A 20,129-nucleotide genomic window follows, 5' to 3' on the forward strand; every position below is an offset into this window, starting at 1 on the left:
ATACTGATGGAAGCGTGCTCTATGTGTGAACAGGGATGAATATTTAATACATTCAAGTGTACTGACACTAAGTTCACAGCTTAGTTGTTCTGAAGGAACAATAATCGTGGCTCTGATCCTCTTAACTCATAAAACTCAGCTTTTTTCCTGGGACACACCTCATTTCTTTATTTTTTTTTTCTGAGAAAATGGGAAATAGATGTTGCAATTTACTTCCTACGTGAAGCTGGATGTTTGTTGTGATTGTTTCTTTCTTTAAAAAGAGGGGTTAACCTTTCTCTTGGTTTTCATTTTACTTCAGCTCAGCCTTCTAGCTGTTTTGAGTTTGCTTTCTGTGATAAGTAACAAAAAATGTATTTCTTTTTTCCAAATCTGGAATGATTTCAATGCAATGGCACTTGACCACACATGTACAGATGGAGATAGAGACAGACCTAGTCAAACAGGCTGCCCTCGTGCACTCTTAGAAAGTATGTTATTACTAGTTTTAATCAGGTCTGAAGACTACAAACAGAAAGTGAAAAACACTTGGGGGTTGAAGTTATAAAGATGCGAGTGCGCCGAACCTCAGCAGATGCCGGTGTCATACATTTTTTAAATCCATACAGGAAAGTAACAGAGAGGCTTAAAACTAAAAGGATTATCTGTCTCCTCACTTTTTCAGAACTTGATCTCACCTTTGGAAAGGCTCTGGGGCCAAAAAAGTAGCAATGTAAAGAACGCAGCTTTCCATTTTCATATCTGCACAATGGTAGGATTCAGACACGGTTGCCAGTTTGCTGATTGTGACAAGAATACAAGAAAATGAAGCAGTAGAGACATTTGTCGCCACTGTTAACAGCATACCAGACACATTACATACTGGTATTTAGTCCTGTGTAGAAGGCTGCTATTCCTCGCTTGTTGGCATCTTTTTCATAACTCTATGCACGTAGCTGCCCTTTTTATTCTGTCAATCTTTCTTTCTTGTTTTTTTTTACTCTGACCTGGCTTCTTGTTGACATCAGCAGTGAACAGCCAATCAGCTGCCTTCTTGGCATCGGGTCCAGTGAGATAGAACTTTCCAAAGTAGGACATGTCAAACACAGCCACACTGTGTCTACATGAGAGGCACTCGTTCTTAATCTAAATAAAAATAAAACAAAAAGAACATGATAGCAAAAGGATAAAAACAAACTGTCCCAACTCTGCAAAGCATGATGTTTCTAAGAAGAATGCATGTTATTGTCAGATCCCTGAAGGCAACATTCATTACAGCAGTGAAGAGAGATTTTAAAATCAAGGTTAGCATTCTCTCCTCTAATTTAATCCTGCAAGCTGCTGAGTTAGCGTGTGTTCTCCCTCGATACCATTTAAACACCATTAAACTCACCGACTTCCCCTTAGAAGCCTTCAGTGCGTTTATACTCATCTGACCGCACGGTAATACTGCACTATCGATCACCCACGCTCAGCCACACATACCATTTACTCTTAGTACTGTCTCTTACCACGTCATGATGTGGAGGGAAGTCAAAGGTGTACTCTTGACCTAGCAGTTCATCGTATTTGTACTTTTCATTCCTCTTCACATCGTAAGCTCCGTAATAATCATAGTCTTTAACCTGTGCAATATGACACACAAACAATTAGAAGCTAATTAATCATTACGGTTTCGCACGAAACAAGGCAAGATGTAGAACTGAGCCAGACACTGTGGTAGCATCATCCATTATTGGCAGTCAGTATGTTCTAACAGCCTCTATCCAGCATGGCTTCTGAAAAATATCACCGGGGCAATTATATAAAAGTGTGCCTGCGACTATGTATAGCATTCAGAATATGTGCAGTGTAAGTGTGTTTCTCACAGGAGCAGGTCCTTCTTTGTTGAACCAGCCAGGTCTCTCCCAGCCATGCCGCTCTTGGAACATGCAGCCCTGCTCTGTGAGCACCTGAAAACAACCACACATACGGAGCACAGTACAGCAAAAGCAGTTCGTGGCTGTCTTTGAAGAATTGCTATTTATTCACTAGAGGTCAACATGATGAACTAACACAAAACTTGGACACACTCTCACACTTTAAATGAGGGTGAAAGTGGGAGCAAACAGTTGACAATTTCCAAAAGAAGAAAACATACATGAACACAGTCGATGCTGTATTTCTGGACACCTGTGGATCGAACTACAATTTCCTTTATGCTCTGTTCTCCAGCATGAATTGAAAAAGCTGAGAGGTATTGTGATAATAATTCTCTGTGGTTTTGTCACAACAAGCAAACCTTTTTCCCCCCATCACACCCAGTCTTTTGATCCATTGTCAGTATAAAGATAATACAGTACATTCTGTCAAAAAGAGAAAAGATTGTCTGGCCTAAACAATAAAACTCTAATCTAACATCACAGGAATCAATAAGAGTGAAAGTACACTGTTAGTTTTCCATAAATTGCTGCAGAAGTATTAAACTTCTTATTTCTTGAACAGTCTTTAGATAAGATATATCAGGGCTCCTTGTTAAACTGACAGTCGCCCACAGTCGGTAGGTATGTTCTGCTATGCTCTGCTCCTAGCAGGCATCTAGCAGTCTCTTGCCAAAACTTCCCACACTAGGCTATATTTACCATCTGTGCTACCGAGGTGGAGAAAACGTGTGAGCAGCAGTGTCAGAGATGGCCTGCATGTGCTCTGAAATAATCCCATATTGCCTCTTAAAGCTAGACAGTCTCATTACTTGCATAGCTTCCCCGATTGATCCAACCCTTAAGTACCTCCGAGCCACAATACATTAAACCTTTGTCTTGTGTTAAATAGGAAAGGTCACAGGTGTGTTACACATGAAAAGATTACTTGTTGTTGTGCTAGACAGTCATGGATGGTAAAAAAATAAAGTAAACGCTCTCTCAATTATATTATATAATACACCACGTCATTAGTTTTGTGTGAAATAAATGTGTATACCCCATGATGCAAAAGCTTATACAAACCACCTTTATCACTATTAACCTGAAGTAATAGATTTAGCCATAGAGAATTTTTTGGCCCACTCTTTAAAACTTCAGTCATTGCACTGACTCGGTGCAACGTCTTGAGTCGCATCCTGCTATAGATTTGCTGCTGTGCTTGGGATCATTGTCCTGTTGCATGACCCAATTTTGCCTATACTTGGATTTAGTATACAGAAGAGTCCACGGTAGACGCGAGAGGTAGCTTTTGGGTTTATGCAGCTTCTCTGAGCGTTGCACGGTCTGGCTTTGGGGTGAATTTGCTGGGACATCCACCCCCGAGAAGACTGGCTCTACTTGAGTAACCTTTCTGTACAAGGATGGGCTTCAAAATAGCACGGTAAGCCTTCCCAGACAGAAAGCAGCAACAGTCACTTCACCGCTATCATTGATGTCTGTGTTAACACATTTCTGACTACTCCCGACCTGCCAAAACTTTACACTTGATCAGTTAATCAAGTGCATTTGATTAGCAACACCTGGCTGCTATTTGCCCTCTTAGTTGCTATGGAAGCAGTAAGGTGTACTTTGTTTTTTCCACAACCTGCTTTTGCATTTTGGATTATTTTTCTTTTAAATAGACGATGACATGGTTTAAAATGGTACGTGTTGTTGTTCATCTCATGTTTTATTTCCTTGATTCAAAGATCTGCTAACGACCAGATTAAATCATAATATTTAAACCTTATAATTGAAAGAGGGTGTATGTACTTTTTACCATGACTGTAAGTAAGGCTTAAATTCTTTTGCTTTTTACTGACTTTTTGCTCAATCTGACTTCATTTTACTATTTCCCCAACACAAAGAAACCTATACTCATAGATCCAAGTAAACAACAAGATCTTCCAATGACTATAAGACAAACTTAAGTTATAATGATTACAAATTATTTTTATTTCATAGTGAAGAGCAAAAACCAGATGTTGAAAACCCCCTCATATATTTAAACGAAGCAAACTCTGAGAAAGCACACGATATAAGCTACAAGACAAATTGACAATGTTACTAATGGAATTTGTGTTAATAATCTTTCATGAAAAGATGCCTACATTTCCGAGTGGGGGTACAAATTGCAACCGTTAAATGTAAATGAATTCTGGAATAGGAAAGCATGTCTAAGTGGATCATTAATGCATAAAGTGTGGTAGTGGGGCCCATTAAAAGTTTGTGCCAGGCTCAGGAGGGAGGGGAAGCTGAAAGACATCTGAGACCAGGCTACTGAAACTAAGTGTAGCATTTAGATTCATGTTGGCAGGGGTTGCATTATTAAATGTAACTGCTGGGGATAACTTACACCTCTAACTGCCTTCTGCTTGAATCAGCTGCCTCTAGGTTTGAACAAAGGCAACGGAATAAGAGAGTGAGATCCCCGTGTCCCAAACCTCGAGTTTACAAACACTTGTATGCCTATATCTCTCACAAGTCTTTTAAGTCCCTTTTATGACATTCACACACATGGAAATGTGACAAGCTAGGGTTTCAGCAGCATCATTTATATGTAGATTTGTTCTATCTGCACATTTCTGTCTCAGCTAGCCAGCCAGATGTTGTGGTAGCAGAAGTGTAGAAAGAGAAAGAAAGGGGAAACACATAAAATGCAGACTTTAATGAGAATAACTAAAGCAACACAATTACGAGAAGAAGAAAAAAGGGAAGCAGACTTGTGTGAATCTGACGAAAACCTGAATGAATAGATGAAGAAAACTGAGTGACTGAAGGAGAAAAGTGCAAAAGTTAGACGGGTAACAGAGGGAAGAAATCGGAAATGACAGGTCAAGTTACATGCAGGGAAAAACATGGACTGGATATTGGTCCACAAGCCAGCATGCATGTTTGTCTAAATCAAGACAGACACAGTAAGTAAATGCCCTGACGATTACCCAACTAAAAAAGCTTTAAGGAAGCCAAGGTTAGGCTTAATGTTTATCTCAAAGGAAAAAAGAAAAAAAAAAAAATCATGCGTATCTTCTTCCCCTTCACCCACCTACTTACCAGCTTCTGCCTGCCTAACTTTAATAACAAGGTTTAAACTTTTCATCTGTGCCTGAGTCGTGCATGAGTCCTGTGCTCTCTGTCACCATTTGCTAGACTACCTTTTCATACAGTAGTTCTTTTATCATTTCTGCGCTTATCTCAAACTCATCCGTGACTCACACCACAGCTGAAAGGAGTGCGACTAACTCCCAGCACAAAGACAAAGCATGTGGGTCACTTCCTTGAACTCCTCATGAAACACTGTGATTAACTGTCTGCACTGGAGATCAAACCACTGACCTACCTGGTGGAAAGGATCCTTCCTCATGTTTCGGCTGGCCAGCGGCTCATCAAAGGGGAACACTAAAGAGTAGTTCTTAGCATACGACTCGTGACTCCTCTCTCTGATCCACCGTTTGTTGTCTGTCAGCGAGTTATGAAAGCGCCTAAGAAAGGAGGGAGACGGATTCAAAAGATGCTCATTAAAAGTCACAATCGTTCAGACTTCATTAAAACTTGCTGCAGTTCCTGCTGCCTTTTGCTAAAGTGATAATCTGAAGAATTTTGAGTAGATTTTGTGGAGTGATGTACCTGATGTCATAGCCGTACATGTCCTTTTCAGGGCGGCCATGTATGATCCAGTGAGCCAGCTCTCTACCACAACCACCTCCCAGCATCATACCTGAAACAGAAGGTGTAAGGATAAAAGAGATGTTGATGTGAGAAGCATTCCCGGTCAAATTCAGCTCATTTTAATTAATGCTGAAACAATATTAACCAGTTTTATGTAATTGTGGAATAAAATAATTGAAGATTATAGCTTTTTTACTGTCTTTTGAAACTGAATATGTTTGTTTTTTGGTTAAAGGACGGAGCCTGTGAATATTATGAGTGCCAATATTTCTGTACCTGATTAACTGCTTTTTAAATGCAAAGTCAGATAAATTTCCACAGCCCAAGGGAATAACATTTAGATGGAATGATAGTCAAACCAAACAAAGATGCCACTTTGGATTCAATTGTTCCCTGTGGGTCCCTGAATGAGGACCAGAGGGGGGAAAATAATGATAATTTAAAAACAGGCATTTATTCACACTTTTTGAAATTAAAGACAACCCAAAACCCATAAAATAAATGCTAAAATAGATTTAAATTAAAAAGAACACAGACAAATGTCCAAAGCTTTAAACTGTAATAATAATAATAGTACTGTGCAAAAGTCTTAAGAAACATCACTCCTTTTCAGTCCAGTCCTTAATCATTTTTAGGGGAATGCTTTTTTTAGTTGCTTGCTAAGGCACTCAACACTGACCTGCAAATCAATCAGGTAACCACCAAAAAGGATGAACTAGTACACATAACAGACAACTTTGCTAAATCTACTTTTAGTTTCATCTTTAGGCATTTTGTTACTAGCAGTCTATCACACAAACATCTTTTTCCCCCCGATTTCTTTAGTTGAATCTATGGAAAATAACAAAGATAGCACAATTCAACAGACACAAAATCGTTTTTTTAAGCCAGCAACGTGATTTCCAAAGACTTTTCATATTCTGGCACTGTGTGCAGTGTGGCCTTCGAAAAGAATCAAAGAAAGAAGTGGAGGACCAAAGAAGAATAAAAGAATAAAACAAACTATCTATTCTATGAATAGTATTTAAAATAGGGAAAAATGCAGCAAAGACCCGACACAGGACCGGAGAGATGTTTCTGATCTGTTTACTGTTCACCAAAGCCTCATCAGAAATGATCTGAAGGGTGTCAAGAAACTGTTCCTCAGGAAGGGAAATGGGGAGGTCTTTTAAGCTTTTGTACAATTTAAATTTTCATCAGAACTATCATCTAAGTTCACTCTTTTGTTACTTATATACATCTTTCCCATGTTTGTCCTCAACTTTACTTTTTTTTTTTTTTTTTTTTTTTAAAAAGAAACAGACTATTTTGTGGATATTCTGAATAAGTCACAGCGGATCTCTAATCCCCTTCTTGCTCACCTACATCCCACCTAGAGGACAGAGTCACATTAATTTGTAGAAAAGAAAGGAAAAAAAGAAGAGAAACAGAGCAGTTTATGTCCTCTGCTATGGCTCCTATGTGGCACATGATCCACATAAGGTTATTTCAACCCTTCTTCCATCTTTTGACTCTTGCTCACAGGAGCCCCCGAGCAATGTGACCTCATCATCTGCACCCAGTGGCTGCAGCATTGTGCATCTTTCAACCCAACCAACAAACAATCATCAGCAATTCAATATTTTATCTGTCAAGTCCCAAAACTGTCGGGTTAATGAGCTGGGCCCTTTTAGCGACCCCCCGCTTGCATTGTGCTGCTGGTAATTTGCAGTTATCAAGCGTATGTGTGTGTGTTGTATGTATGTCTCTCCCATGTGTTGCAACCACAACATCAATATGCAGCAGCACGAACAGTGTGTCCTTGCAACCCTCCGTCATCCCTCCATCTCCATCTCTCACAGCGTCCCCTCTCCCTCTATCTCTCATTACCTCACTCATCTGCAGGCACTGTCACTCCGAGCCCGGGTGGACAGTTGAATGGCTGGTTTGCTAGACAGATGGATGGATGGGTGCAGGGGTTGAGCGATAAAGGGAGGAGGGGTGAGAGGATGTTGATGAAGTTCTCCCAAGACAATGTGGGGACAACCAGCAAGGCGAGGTGGCACTGATAAATGTCACTCGAGATAACTGGGTTGATGTGTGAGTTTCCACACTTGTAAATCCTCGTGCTTGAGCTTCCACTCATTCTGTCGTCCCCTTCTAACCCGTCCCTTTTCCTCCTCGCGTTTATGCCGTGCAAATATTTGCCCCTTTCACGGTCATTATGCGTCATCTAATCTCCTCGATGTCAAATTATTCTTCTTGACGTTTACAGCGGTGCTGCCAGCAATACCACCGATGCTTAGAAAGAGCAGGAAAACATGCACAATTGTTTTTTTAAATCTTTTCCAATATCCTCTTCAGCAGATTAGCAAGCGCATTAATCTGAAATTTTAAAACAGCATTTAGTGCTGCATATCAAGATGTGTTATTCAGAAGTTAGACAAACAAGATACACTAAATGAATTAGTCCTCAGAGCCAGGATAGTCAGTACTCTAAAATCCTAGTCTTCATATTTAGCTAAACATTTGAATGCTGGTCTTGATATGAGGCCAGCTGTGTGATAGCTAAAGCTTGGCCTAAGATGGGTCATTCATCAGAACAATAATCCCAAATGCTGTAGGAACTGTACATTAACAAATGCCTGCAAACCTCAGTGAACTAAAGCGAAGTTGTAAAGATGAATGAGCCAAAGCTCCTCCGCAACAAGGAGAAAACGTCATGTACTTCATACACTTCATACACAATTTCATATATTACAGTTCACACATTTAAGTGTTTTTAACCTTCTCTTCTAACTTATAGAAAGCCAAGTACTGCCACAAATGCTTAACTCTTTACTTAAAGGCTTTGGTTATTTGAATATAGCACATACAATCAGCACTAAAATAACTAGAACTTTAGAGTCAGTATGTTCTTCACCTTGAAATTAACAATACTCCCCTCAGAATGCAGAGAGTGTGTTTCATGATGCCCTCTTCAATAATTTTTCTAAGTTAGAAATTTGATCCTCTTTTGGCTTCACGTTCACACTAATGCTTTCATTTTATGAGCCAACAAAGTTGGCCAAAAAACAGAAGACAGTTTTTTCCTAAGACTTACATCAGCACCAGTATCCTTATCATTTCTTATTGTGCACAATAAGAAATAATAAAGGTGCTTATTCCTGTGATTGTTAGCAAGAGGTGCTGCAGTTCATAGCTTTAAAAGAAAGAAGAAAAAATACCTTTATAAACAAGAGCAGTTAAATGTTAAGCATGATGGGTTTGACACCAAGAATAAGTATCCACAGGTTGCCAGGCAACAAATACAACTTCAACCAGTCTGAAGGCTTGGTGATTGCTTGGAGACCAAATTTAGCTCCAGCAAGTAAAGAGCATTCAATGACTTTAAAAAAAAAAATCTATCAAAAGTAACCCCTTGGTCTCTGAACTTTCCTGCCTCTCCGTGCCCGGCCTTGAGCCAAGACAGCCGTGTCACTGAAAATGCGAAAGATGCAGTTTCCTTGTCAGAGGGGCATAAAGACAGGCGAAGAAAGAGTGACAGATGCAGAGAGTGTGAAGAAGGGACAACATGGCACATCAGTGTTTCCTTTGTGTGTGTGGATGCTGAGTGCGAATCGAGCACAGTTCAGGCAAGTCAAGCTCAGTCCCAGCAGATCGGCTGATCTCAATGGCAGCCCACATCAACTGATGTTCCAAATGCCTTTCTGCACATCCAATTTCTTATGCAGGGCACACTATTTAAGCTGCTTTAGCCTTCCCACACTTACTGCACATCTGCAATACATCTACACGTCATACTAAATCTCCGACTTAGACAGTATCTGCATCACTGATGCCTGCTCTTCTCTGTGCTGCTGGTCGTACCGCTGCTTTCCCCAAACTCTAGTTTTTAAAAGTATATACACTTGCAAGACGTGCAAATAGTCTTCTCACTACAGGAAGCACTCCTTTTGGTGAGCGGGTAACACACGCAGGAGACCAGCCTCACGACTCCCACTCACTGTCTGTGAATTCGCATGACAATTACGTGCTTAATTCACACATAAGCTACATGGGACATTACACTGATTTTGTACCATAGAGCAGGCAGCACAGCTCCACCATGTAATGTTTAGGAAAGTTCAGGGCTGCTGTGCATGTGTGAAAATGACTCAGGTGTGATATTAGTAATACTAGGCCCATTTCACTGAGCTAGTACCCGGCATTACACTAAAAAATAAAATGGGTACGACAGCATTGTAACCACCTCTATTCACACAGGCAGGTTGTGTTTCTATGTAAATGTAGAAAAGAAAATATAATGCCAACAGTCCCAAGCTCACTTTATAGTTATTAATTACCAGAGAATAACAGATGGGGGTCGGCCTCTCACATGAGGTTGTTGAACATTTAGCTTTTTGCTCACTGAGCTGCCATGAATTAATAATCCAAACTGATGACAATTTATTATTTTTATGAGAAGAAGCCTATTGGCAAGTTTTACCACTGTTTTCAGGTATAATATGAGGCAGTACTCGAAGGATGTGTTAGTACTCTGATCAGGGTGGTGGACAGAATATTTCATGGTTAAGTGGTTGCGGAATAGAAAAGCAGTGGTAAACATCAAGGACCACTCATTAATTTGCAGCGAGTCAACTACACCTCTGAAAGAAAAGAAAATACAGAAGAGGGAGGTCTGTGTAACATATGAGTGTCGAGATGCCCACACATCAGGTCTTCACTTCACTGCGTCTCCCAAGCGTCTGTCAGGACTGCAGAGCCGGATCCCATAGTCTTTTGCTCTTGTGCAGAAAAAAAAAAAAGGCTTTGTCTGAATTGTCTTAATGCTTATAGTGATTACTTTACCCTTTACGCCCCCTCTCTCTGTTTTTCAGACCGCTGAGATCCTCGCATTCCTCCTTCTCTAATGTCAGTAGAAAGTTCATCCCTGAGTGAAGTAATGGAGTTACTCGGGTTGTTTCTGTGTGTGCCTGCATGTATGTGTATGTTCTCGATGAAAGCTGAAAAATGAAAACCACTCTATTATTCATTTGTGCCTTGAGAGACTGGTGAAGGCTAGGTCAGAGTCTAAGAAAAAAATTCTTTGGCCATTTCCCTTGTTTTCCTCATTATTTTTGCCCATTTGTTTTCTAAGATTTCTTCGACCTTTGTCACCCCTTGAGGAATCATTTCATAGAATCATTTCATAGATTCCTCAAGGGAAAGCTATTAAAGATGAAGTACTTTATAATAAATAATCAGTGAGTGCAGTGTATGTATTGTTTCTTTAAGGCAAAGTTTATGAAGCCAACCATTTAATCTAAGATGTCTTTGCACTCTCTGGGATTCTCGCTCACTCCCTGCCTCCCTTCCTCTCTTTTCTCACCTCTGACTATTTTATTTCTTCAGACTGTCAGTTGTCAGCTGATGCAGAACTTACCAGCACTGTTGAAGCCACAGCCCAGGAAGAAACCTCTGACCTCTGGTGTTTCTCCCATCAGAGGCTTATGGTCTGCTGTGAATGACTCTGAAACAATAACAGAGAGAAACTTTGTGATAAAGGTGGGAACAAAATTTTTCTATCCGATTCGTCACAGGAGTCAGTCTCAGCTCCTGTGGTAGCTCGAATAGGATACAGTCCACGCATGACCCAGAACTGGATATGCAGAAGAAAAAGGACTGATAGATGGATATTTGACTACTTTGGCTATTTTATCAGTGTCATCTCTGGCTTTGGGTCATTCCATGCCAAATCATCAAATGTTGAGAAGATTTTATGCTCATCCATCTCCGATTTGCCTAAAAATTAGAGATGGATATTTTTTTTGGTATGTCTGAGCATGAATATCTCAAAAACTACAAAAGATAAAAGCCTGAAATTTTCCCGGACCTTTCTTATGAATCAGGGTCTGTAATTTTGAACAGAGAGATTTAAAAAAGTCACAGTATTATCTACTCAAGATATGAAGAAAAAAAAAAAACAAAAAAAAGTCACTTATGTGAGCACACACTAATAACAAACATCACGTTGCATACATACAAATACTAACATTTTCTGAAGTGTATATAACCCAATTTCACAATAATGCAGAATAAAGCAGGTAGAATACTTTTTAATATGAAATTCCTTGTCACAAATATGAAGAAGGAATCCAAATTTCATGCTGCATTGAGTAAACATGACAAAGTGTAAAACAAAAATATCAGTAAAATAATGTGCTCAGTAACAATAAATATCTGCATATTTTTCATTTTGATACATACTCTACCTACCGTTTCCAGATCTGACGCCCATCAGAGATCTTATAATTCAGGGTAAGCTTAAAATACTAAGAGGCGATAACAATGCAAAGAACCCAACAAGTACTGATGTAAGACTTTTCACATATGAAAATAAATATAGCACAACAATTCAAAGTAGTTAAAACGGGATTAGTAGCCTCTTTCACGTAAGTAGCAATGTAAAGTTGCTGTGTCCACTTGTGATCTGTATTCCAATGCAAGACCCTAACCCCCTAACCCAACCCAAATCCTAATGCCACAGTTGCTACAGGCAAGCAGGAATCAGGCAGTTGACTTCCAGACTGAATCCTGCAAGAATCGGATGAGACTAACTACTGATATTTTTGTCTTTGTGATACAACTTGTCATATTTTCTCAATCCATTGTGAAAATTAATTGAAAATAGCATTTTATGACCATGAATTCGTGTTAATCTATTCAAAATGTTTCATTTTGCATTATTCTGAAACTCGACTATAAACCATTCAGAATTCTAGTTTCCTTTTGCAATGTTTTATTAGTGTTTGCGCAAATATGGTATTTTACAGGGCAGCTTGATTTTGTGTTTCATATTTTAAATAGTCATGTTTGATATATCTATCCAAAATCCCAGATCCTGATTCATTTTTACAAAATGAAAGGCCAGTGAAAAATTCAGGCTTTTGTCTTTAGTAGTTTTTGCAATATTCATGATCAAACATGGCAGCAGATCTTCCACAAATTAGATGATTTAAAGATGTGATGTCTTCAGTCTTATCATGATATCAGCAGTCTGAGCGCCGAATCATCTGACATGTTAGCGGATATAATAAGAAATGCGTCTCTATATTCGGTGGACAATCTGACAGTACAGGATGTGTTAGTTTTGCACAAGATATAAAAGTGTTGGGAGGAATTGTGACAAGGCTAAGGCTCAGAACTTTTCATTTTAGTTGGCAAGCCACCATTTATCATTTAGGTTTGGTCAGGCTTGGTCCTCTGAGACTTTAGAACAGCTGTGTGCAACACTGAAACTTAGCGAGCCGTTTGTGGTCAGTAAATGCCTCCTAACCATAATGGCAGGCTGGCTGTTCATTAAACCGTAATGTCTCCTTTTCTATTTCCACTTGCGTTAAAAACCACAGATTGGATGGGTGGTTTTGGAGAGCTGGAAGTTGTTTAAAGGCAACTTTAGCCAAGTTCTGCAATGCAATAATAACTTTTTCAAAAATCCAATACACGCAAACTTTAAAACTAACAATGTCTTATGTAACAGAGAAATTGCAGCAGATACATTAAGATATCAGTACTTTTATTACTCTACTGAACTAAGCCGAAAGAGAGATATTTTCTCTTACATACCTACAAACACATGCATGTGAATATGTCTTTTAGCAACATTAGACTAACTGCTGAATATTCCAAAAGAAAACACCGTAAACCTTTAACTCAATTTTCCATACTTCTGTCTATATAAATAAGTCTCTCTGAGTGGTGAATTGCACATACTGATGGAACTCATAATATTCGATTTATATTTGAAATTTCTCCTTCATTTAGCCTGCTGTATCCTCATGGAAATGCCAAAGGTGCCTTAGTAACTTCTCACTTCTCGTTAGTAAGATTTTCTCACTCTGAAAATGTTTTGTTTAACACAACATGCTTATCCAGTAAACATAAAATGAAAACCTGCAGGACTTAAAGCCAAGGGCACAGATAAGAAGAACAGACAGCTTTTCAGACTTCTATCTTTATTTTTTCTTCCATCATTTCGTCTTTATTTCATCTCTGTAAAATTTATGTTATCAATTTTTATTTCCCTTTAACATTTTCTTTTTTGTATTTTTGCTTTTTCTCAAAGTTCCTTCTAAATGTCTTTTGTACTTTCATTTTATCACTCTGTTTTACTTTTCTATCCTCATTCTGATCATTATTCCAAACTGCTGCTCCAGGCTAAAATAATGAAAAAACTCAAATCAGAAACCACGAAGCAAGGCTACAGACCAGCTCACATAACCAGCTGGGCAATGTGATATTACCTGCACAGGAAGTCAGGCTCGAGCTAATCAAACTATCTCCTCTGCAAACATGGCATACAGCTCACTAGTTTACATATTCATGGGCAACCACAGTATGCATCCAAAGTGTTGTGAAAGTTGCTTGTTTGCTGCTGTAATGCATAAGGATTTGTAGGGAAAGGCATGGAGGAATTGCTCAAAGATGAATGCTTCTTTTGAACTAGTGCTTGTATGTGTGCATGATTGCATTTTTCCTGTGGGGATATATATGTCCACTTACACATAGTCACAAATAGATGACCTGCTTTGTTTTTAGGGACATAAATCCCTGTAATGTTAAACACATATATCTACATCTTAGCATGTAGACTTTAAGTTTAAGATTAGTGGAAGGGTTAGTGTTAGGAGGTTGCAGATAGAGTCTCCAGGAAATGACCTCAGTAAATGTAATTCCCCATGAGGTGATGGGAACACAACTGAGCATGTGTGTGTGCGTGTGTGTGTGTGTACCTGGTCCACAGACAGTGGACTTAATGCCAGTCTGTTCCAGAGCAGGAACTCTGTTGACTGCACCCTCAATATGTTGCATAAAGACATCCCAGTCCAGATCGAACAGGCTGAAGGCGAACTTATCAGACACCTGGGAAATATTGAAAAAAAAAAATAAAAAAAAAATAAAGGCACACTGATAATAAATGACTGGCTTACTTCCAATAACCTTGAAACCTTGAATAACCTTAAAATAACAGCACACATTTACTTTCTCTCTTTTACCCCTAAAACACACCAATTTTGAAACTAATTTTCACACTGAAAATAACGAGTTCTGTTTGAGGAAGACACCAAATCACATAAATAGGGACCACATCTAATTAGAAAAGTTGAATTGAAGATTTTTGAGAAAATGCAAATGAGCAGTAAAACGAGCACTGAATAATGGTGCATTTTAATATTTTTCCTTTTCTTTGTGTGTCTTTGTAGACTACAGTCAGCACTACTACTGTGATGTTCAATGCTGATGTACCACCGCAGTGCCAGCGTCAAAAATACTGCTGTGCTCTTTTATCCTCTTCATATGTGACTGGAGGAAGCAAGGCTGCAGCCACAACACATCCTGTAGCATCTGTTAAATCGACTCTTCCTCACCACAGAAACATCTGTCAAATCAGCCCTTCCTCTCATCTCAGTATCTTGTCCAAGCTTTAATTTGCTCCAATCTGGAGTTCTGTGACTCCCTCCTTTTCAGCCACACCAAAATCCAGCCTTTAACTCCTACAACTAATGGCCAGCAGCACAGACGACCCCCCACCCCCCCACCTTCCCATCAAACACTAATCTGGCTGACTCAGGGCACTCAAAGTGGAAAGTCCAGCACACCAGAGCTGTCCAGCAATTTTATCAGTCACGTATTTCTCTCTCAATTCCTGCCCTGATTCACTCTTTCATCTACTTTTACTTTACTTTCCTCAATTTTTTAAATTATGTAACAGACATGCCTAAACAAAAACAAAACAAAAAAGCACTGGATAACCCGCTTTCTAAAATGTTGAACATAAGTGATTAAGTTAGATAGATGGTTATGGTCTACAGTCAAGTACAGAGGACGTACTGAAGGAAATTCCTTTGGCTTCACAATTACCATCTGCTGTGACACTCTCAGCTTCGATTAAGACTTTAATGTCATATGGATGCCTAAGCTGACAGTAGCTGCTTTCATGTGAACAAAGAGTTCTGCACTATTACCGGGCATTGACACTCAACTGGGGTATCTGAGAAGCAGATACCTTTGTCCTAGGCACCACACTTCTCCCAATCCTTCCCAAGCCATCAATCTAGCTCATCTTCAATCACTCCGCTTCTTCTATTCTCCACGTCTCCTTGCTAATTCTCCTTTCGGTATCTATTCTTTCTTCTTCCACTTGCTTTAAGACATCAAAGCTGCTGCAGAACGAGAACAAAGAAGCTGCTTCCGCTCAAAGAAATCCTCTAATATGTAAAAACCACTGAGGAGTCTGCAGACAGGCAGCCAGCCAGCCAGAAGGACAGAAAGCCAGGAAGTTAGGTTGACAGGCAAAAAGATTTTATCGGTGACCTGCAGAAAACGTCTAATGGCTTTCATTACTTCTGAATAGTATAAAAGACCAAAGTCTTAAAGAAAAAAAACAGGCATAAATCAAGAAGGAATGCATGACGAGTGAAAAGTTTTAAGTATCTAATGCATAAATGCATGCCACCAAACCTCCTGCCAGCCCACTTAACAAACTGCTCTAAAAACCTGTCCTTGAGAGAAAGTACAAATCCATTAAGACCAAGACCACCTGTCAGTTCAAAGGCTCTTAAAAAGATCAATCTCCAAAGTCAAACTCTCTCTAAAGTCGGTCTTTGCATGGAACATGCAACTGCTTGCACAATGACTTTTTCTAGTTGCTAAAGTGTTGTTCAAATAATTAGTCTTCAGAGCCTCTTGCAGTTCCTTTTACAGATGTACTTTGGTTTTAATGTTCCAATAAAACAAATTTCACCCCAAGCGGAGCTAAAAATACAATGTTTGTCAGGGGTTGTGCTAAAAGAATGAGTATGAGGTAATTAAAATCCAATAGACTTATCCCCTCTTGAGCACTGTGCTCATCACTGTGCACATTAGAAATAAAATATATGTGGAGTGTGGGCAATAAGACCTGCAACAGTTTTATTAATGGATAAAAGTATATAGTATTTTTCTAGAGAAAAATAAACTTTCCAAAAGTGTCAGCGTTTGATCCCTTTTTTGTTTCATTATTTGCATCAAGGTTAATAAACTTCGCCTTCGCGTAAGTGACCTGAAGGCACTGGATTTGATGAAGTCATCCAACAAAAGCCAAAGATTCCAACAGAACTTGGGGGGAAAAAGGGAATCCTGTTCTTTCCCTACTGGGTATACTATACCTACTTCTGTGCCTCCAGAAGCATCATAAACACAGTTTGTTGCGCTTTCCTTTATAATGGCTACTCAAGTTTTTAATACTTAAAGTCCAACATTTGTAGCTTTGTGCCTTTACAGAAAGATGATAAGAGAATTGATATTTGTCTGTCATATTAAAAACCTATAAAGTCGACCCAGTAGGCTGTAGGAATATTTAAACAGAACCAGATTAGCGGTTTACTGTTGTTCTGTATTCAGGCTAAGCACACATAAACATCCTGAATCCAGCTTCCTAGACAAACAACTAAAACAGTTATAAAAAAAATAAATAAAAAAATAGGATATATATATTAAAACCAAGTCTGAGCATCCTGCAAACTATGGGAGAAATAGCAAAATTGGAGTGTAAAAAGATGTGATCATACAGAATGGAAGAAAACTGCTAACTGTTCTTATAGTACCTCCGTCTTAATGCTAAGCTATGCAGGATGGTCACAAACTATCAGTCTTTATATCAGTTTTTTGGAATAAAACAAATAACAATTTCCCCTGAATGTTAAATATTTTTTACAGTTTTCCTTTAAAATTAACACACACACACACACACACACACACACACACACACACACACACACACACACACACACACACACACACACACACACACACACACACACACACACACAGTTTTGACTGCTGTTATGAATACAGTTTGACCTCCAAACTAATACAGCAGAAAGTAATAGACAAAGTAAATAAGAGATGAGGTCAAAATAACACAGAGAATGAGAAGTATATAAACTGGATGAGAGTTTATTCAGCTTCCTAATTAAAGTATTTGATTTTTTTTGTCGAGCAAAGCTAAATCTTTTATCACAGCACTCACTGAAACGAATAGAAAGAGAATCTGACAATTAACCTCAGGATGACATTCAAGCTTACCTCATCCCAGAAGATGGGGTTTCTTTCATAACCGCCCACAGACAGAGCGTCACCTTGAAGGCGCAGGTACACTGACGCATCATGGTCCCTGACATTTGGCATGTTCTGGGAAGATGAAAGTGAACGGATCAAAACACGAAGGAATGAGAACACAATCAGTTAAGGACGGTTTTTATAAAAATGAAAAAAAAAAAGTAATAATTTTATTACCAAATAGTTGTTTAAATTCTCCAAGTTCATAAAAATCTACAAAGCCAGGGCCTCAAAAGTTATCTAAAAAATTCCTAGCTGTAACAGCTAATTCAAATATTCCATCCATTGAGTGAATTTCTTCATCGCACATCCAATTCAGGGTCACAAGAGCTCAGGGATGGATGGGATAGGCTCCAGAGACTGAAATCCCAAAGGCTGTCTAAAACAGCGGTCCCCAACCTTTTTTGCGCCACGGACCGGTTTATGCCCGACAATATTTCCACGGACCGGCCTTTAAGGTGTCGTGGATAAATACAACAAAATAAAACTAGTACTGGTACCGAAAAGAAGAAGATTTATTCATAACACACGTGAAAAGACCCAGGAAAACAGAGTTAACGATAAAACCGATAACAAAATAACGCTGAAAACCTTGGCAACCATACATTTCACACCTGAGCCTCAACTCTCGTGGCCCGGTACCAAACGACTCATGGACCGGTGCCGGTCCGAGGCCCGGGGGTTGGGGACCGCTGGTCTAAAGCTATTCATAAAAATTTTAAATTGCTAATAATTTCTTTATGTTCAGGAAAGGAGAATGGAAAACAGGTGCAGTGACTTATTGAAACATGGACAAGAGTGAGTTTCCTTGTCATTCTAAAAAACACAAAGCTGCTGCCACAATCTTTCCAGATGATACTGCATGGTGGATTCAAGTGCAATTATAATACCTTTTGACAACATCCCCAATACCACTGCTGAAATGCGAGCCTCCAATTTGTTTTAGAGATGGATGTAGACACTTACTTTTGTCTCTCTGTCCTGACTTCTTCTGTACCTGCTGACAGCAATTTGTAATCGCTCCATAAGCTCTGTTGCCTCTGATTTTTGGTCATGTTCCTGTTTAATTTAGCATACCTCAACCTTTTCTCCCAATTTCCCTTCTTTAACAATGGCTTCTTGACAGCCAAACTTCCACTGAGACCATTTCTGATGAGGCTTCGGTGAACTAAAGGGTTAGATGCATCTCTCAGGTCCTGTGTCAAGTCTTTGCTGGATATTTCCTACTTCTTAAGTACATGACTTTCAGATACTGCTCATCTCCTGTAGATAGTTTTGGCCTCCTCTTCACCAATTTTTAAGAATACACTGCACATTATGTCAGCATTTGCCAGGTTTTCAGCTAATAGCTTTTTGGGAATCACCTTGTTGGTGCCAAAAATACAGTTTAATTACTATCAAAATGTTATCTTTGGCATTTTTATTGATTTCATGGCCTCATGTGTTCTTGCAACAGGCTGCTAGGAACAAAGCACCTAAATATACAATTTAAAATGTGTCTTTGCCAAGTTGTCTAATATATGTGGACACAATACTGGTTAATCCCTAGAGTTTGATACCTTTTTAATGCTTGAGTGATTAAGTGGGTTCAGTTGGTTAAGTCGCTTAAAAAAGAAGAAAAAAAAAAAATCTGGAAATAGTCAGATAAAAGGACTGGATTAAAAAAAAAGAATGAAAAACCAGTCAAGATTTTTTTTTTTTTTTTTTTTAAATGTCTGAAAATCCTACCTTAAATAATTATAATAAAGTCTGGTTCCTTGGAAGCTGAATATAAAGACAAGTGCACTTTTGTTTAGTGCTACATTTTTATAAGATGTTAAGAGCTGTACAAAAGGGGCATCACAACATGGGACTAAAAAACAGCCTTAAAAATGTTTACAGCAGCAGTCGTCCATACAATGACTTATCTTAATAAACCAAAGCATTTCTTTATGCATCACAGCATCGTGTCTAACATACCATGTAATCATTTCGTTGTGTTCTAATAAATATTTATGCAAAAATGTTCAATAAATAGTTACATTTTAGGTATGTTGTCTCATCTGTATTCACGTCACTATGGAGGTCTTTTCTACCCACCAACTGGTTTTCCGGGTAAAACCAAAATACCACCGAACAAGCTGACATTTTAAAAACCGCTCACTCCAAATAACAAAAGCCAAACTGCTCATTTCCCCTCTCTTGTGCACTGGGTGCAGCTGCCAGCTTACTTCATGTGATCAATACTAAACACTGCACTACCTTCTGTCCTTCATGTATTCACACAATCTGGTATGGTTTCTTTTCCCCTTACTTTAAAGCCACCACAGCCTCCCAGGAGGTTACATGTCACACAAAGGCACACAGATGACATGAAATGTTTGACCTGACAAGTTGCACACTCTGGTGGGAACAGATTTCCTGACATCCAAGTGTGCGAGT

General features: G+C 39.0%; 1 protein-coding gene and 1 long non-coding RNA gene across 3 annotated transcripts in view; one reads left to right on the forward strand and one right to left on the reverse strand.

Moving 5' to 3' along the window:
• LOC120714343 overlaps positions 1 to 20,129 on the forward strand; it is an 873,031-nt gene that overhangs the window by 322,417 nt on the left and 530,485 nt on the right. The gene's annotated exons all lie outside the window — the stretch shown is intronic.
• The window catches only part of sardh (sarcosine dehydrogenase), a 43,265-nt gene that overhangs the window by 14,283 nt on the left and 8,853 nt on the right, over positions 1 to 20,129 (reverse strand). For both annotated transcript variants that reach the window (XM_040000463.1, XM_040000462.1), the window contains exons 8-15: positions 17,676 to 17,780; positions 14,342 to 14,471; positions 10,993 to 11,079; positions 5,547 to 5,637; positions 5,260 to 5,401; positions 1,848 to 1,931; positions 1,491 to 1,604; positions 987 to 1,125 (exon numbers count right to left, since the gene is read on the reverse strand). In XM_040000463.1, coding sequence (XP_039856397.1) covers positions 987 to 1,125; positions 1,491 to 1,604; positions 1,848 to 1,931; positions 5,260 to 5,401; positions 5,547 to 5,637; positions 10,993 to 11,079; positions 14,342 to 14,471; positions 17,676 to 17,780 — 892 coding nt within the window. The remainder of the gene's footprint in view (positions 1 to 986; positions 1,126 to 1,490; positions 1,605 to 1,847; positions 1,932 to 5,259; positions 5,402 to 5,546; positions 5,638 to 10,992; positions 11,080 to 14,341; positions 14,472 to 17,675; positions 17,781 to 20,129) is intronic.

This window comes from Simochromis diagramma, unplaced genomic scaffold (assembly GCF_900408965.1).
Source record: "Simochromis diagramma unplaced genomic scaffold, fSimDia1.1 OVJJ01000596.1, whole genome shotgun sequence".
Classification (NCBI taxonomy): Eukaryota; Metazoa; Chordata; class Actinopteri; order Cichliformes; family Cichlidae; genus Simochromis; species Simochromis diagramma.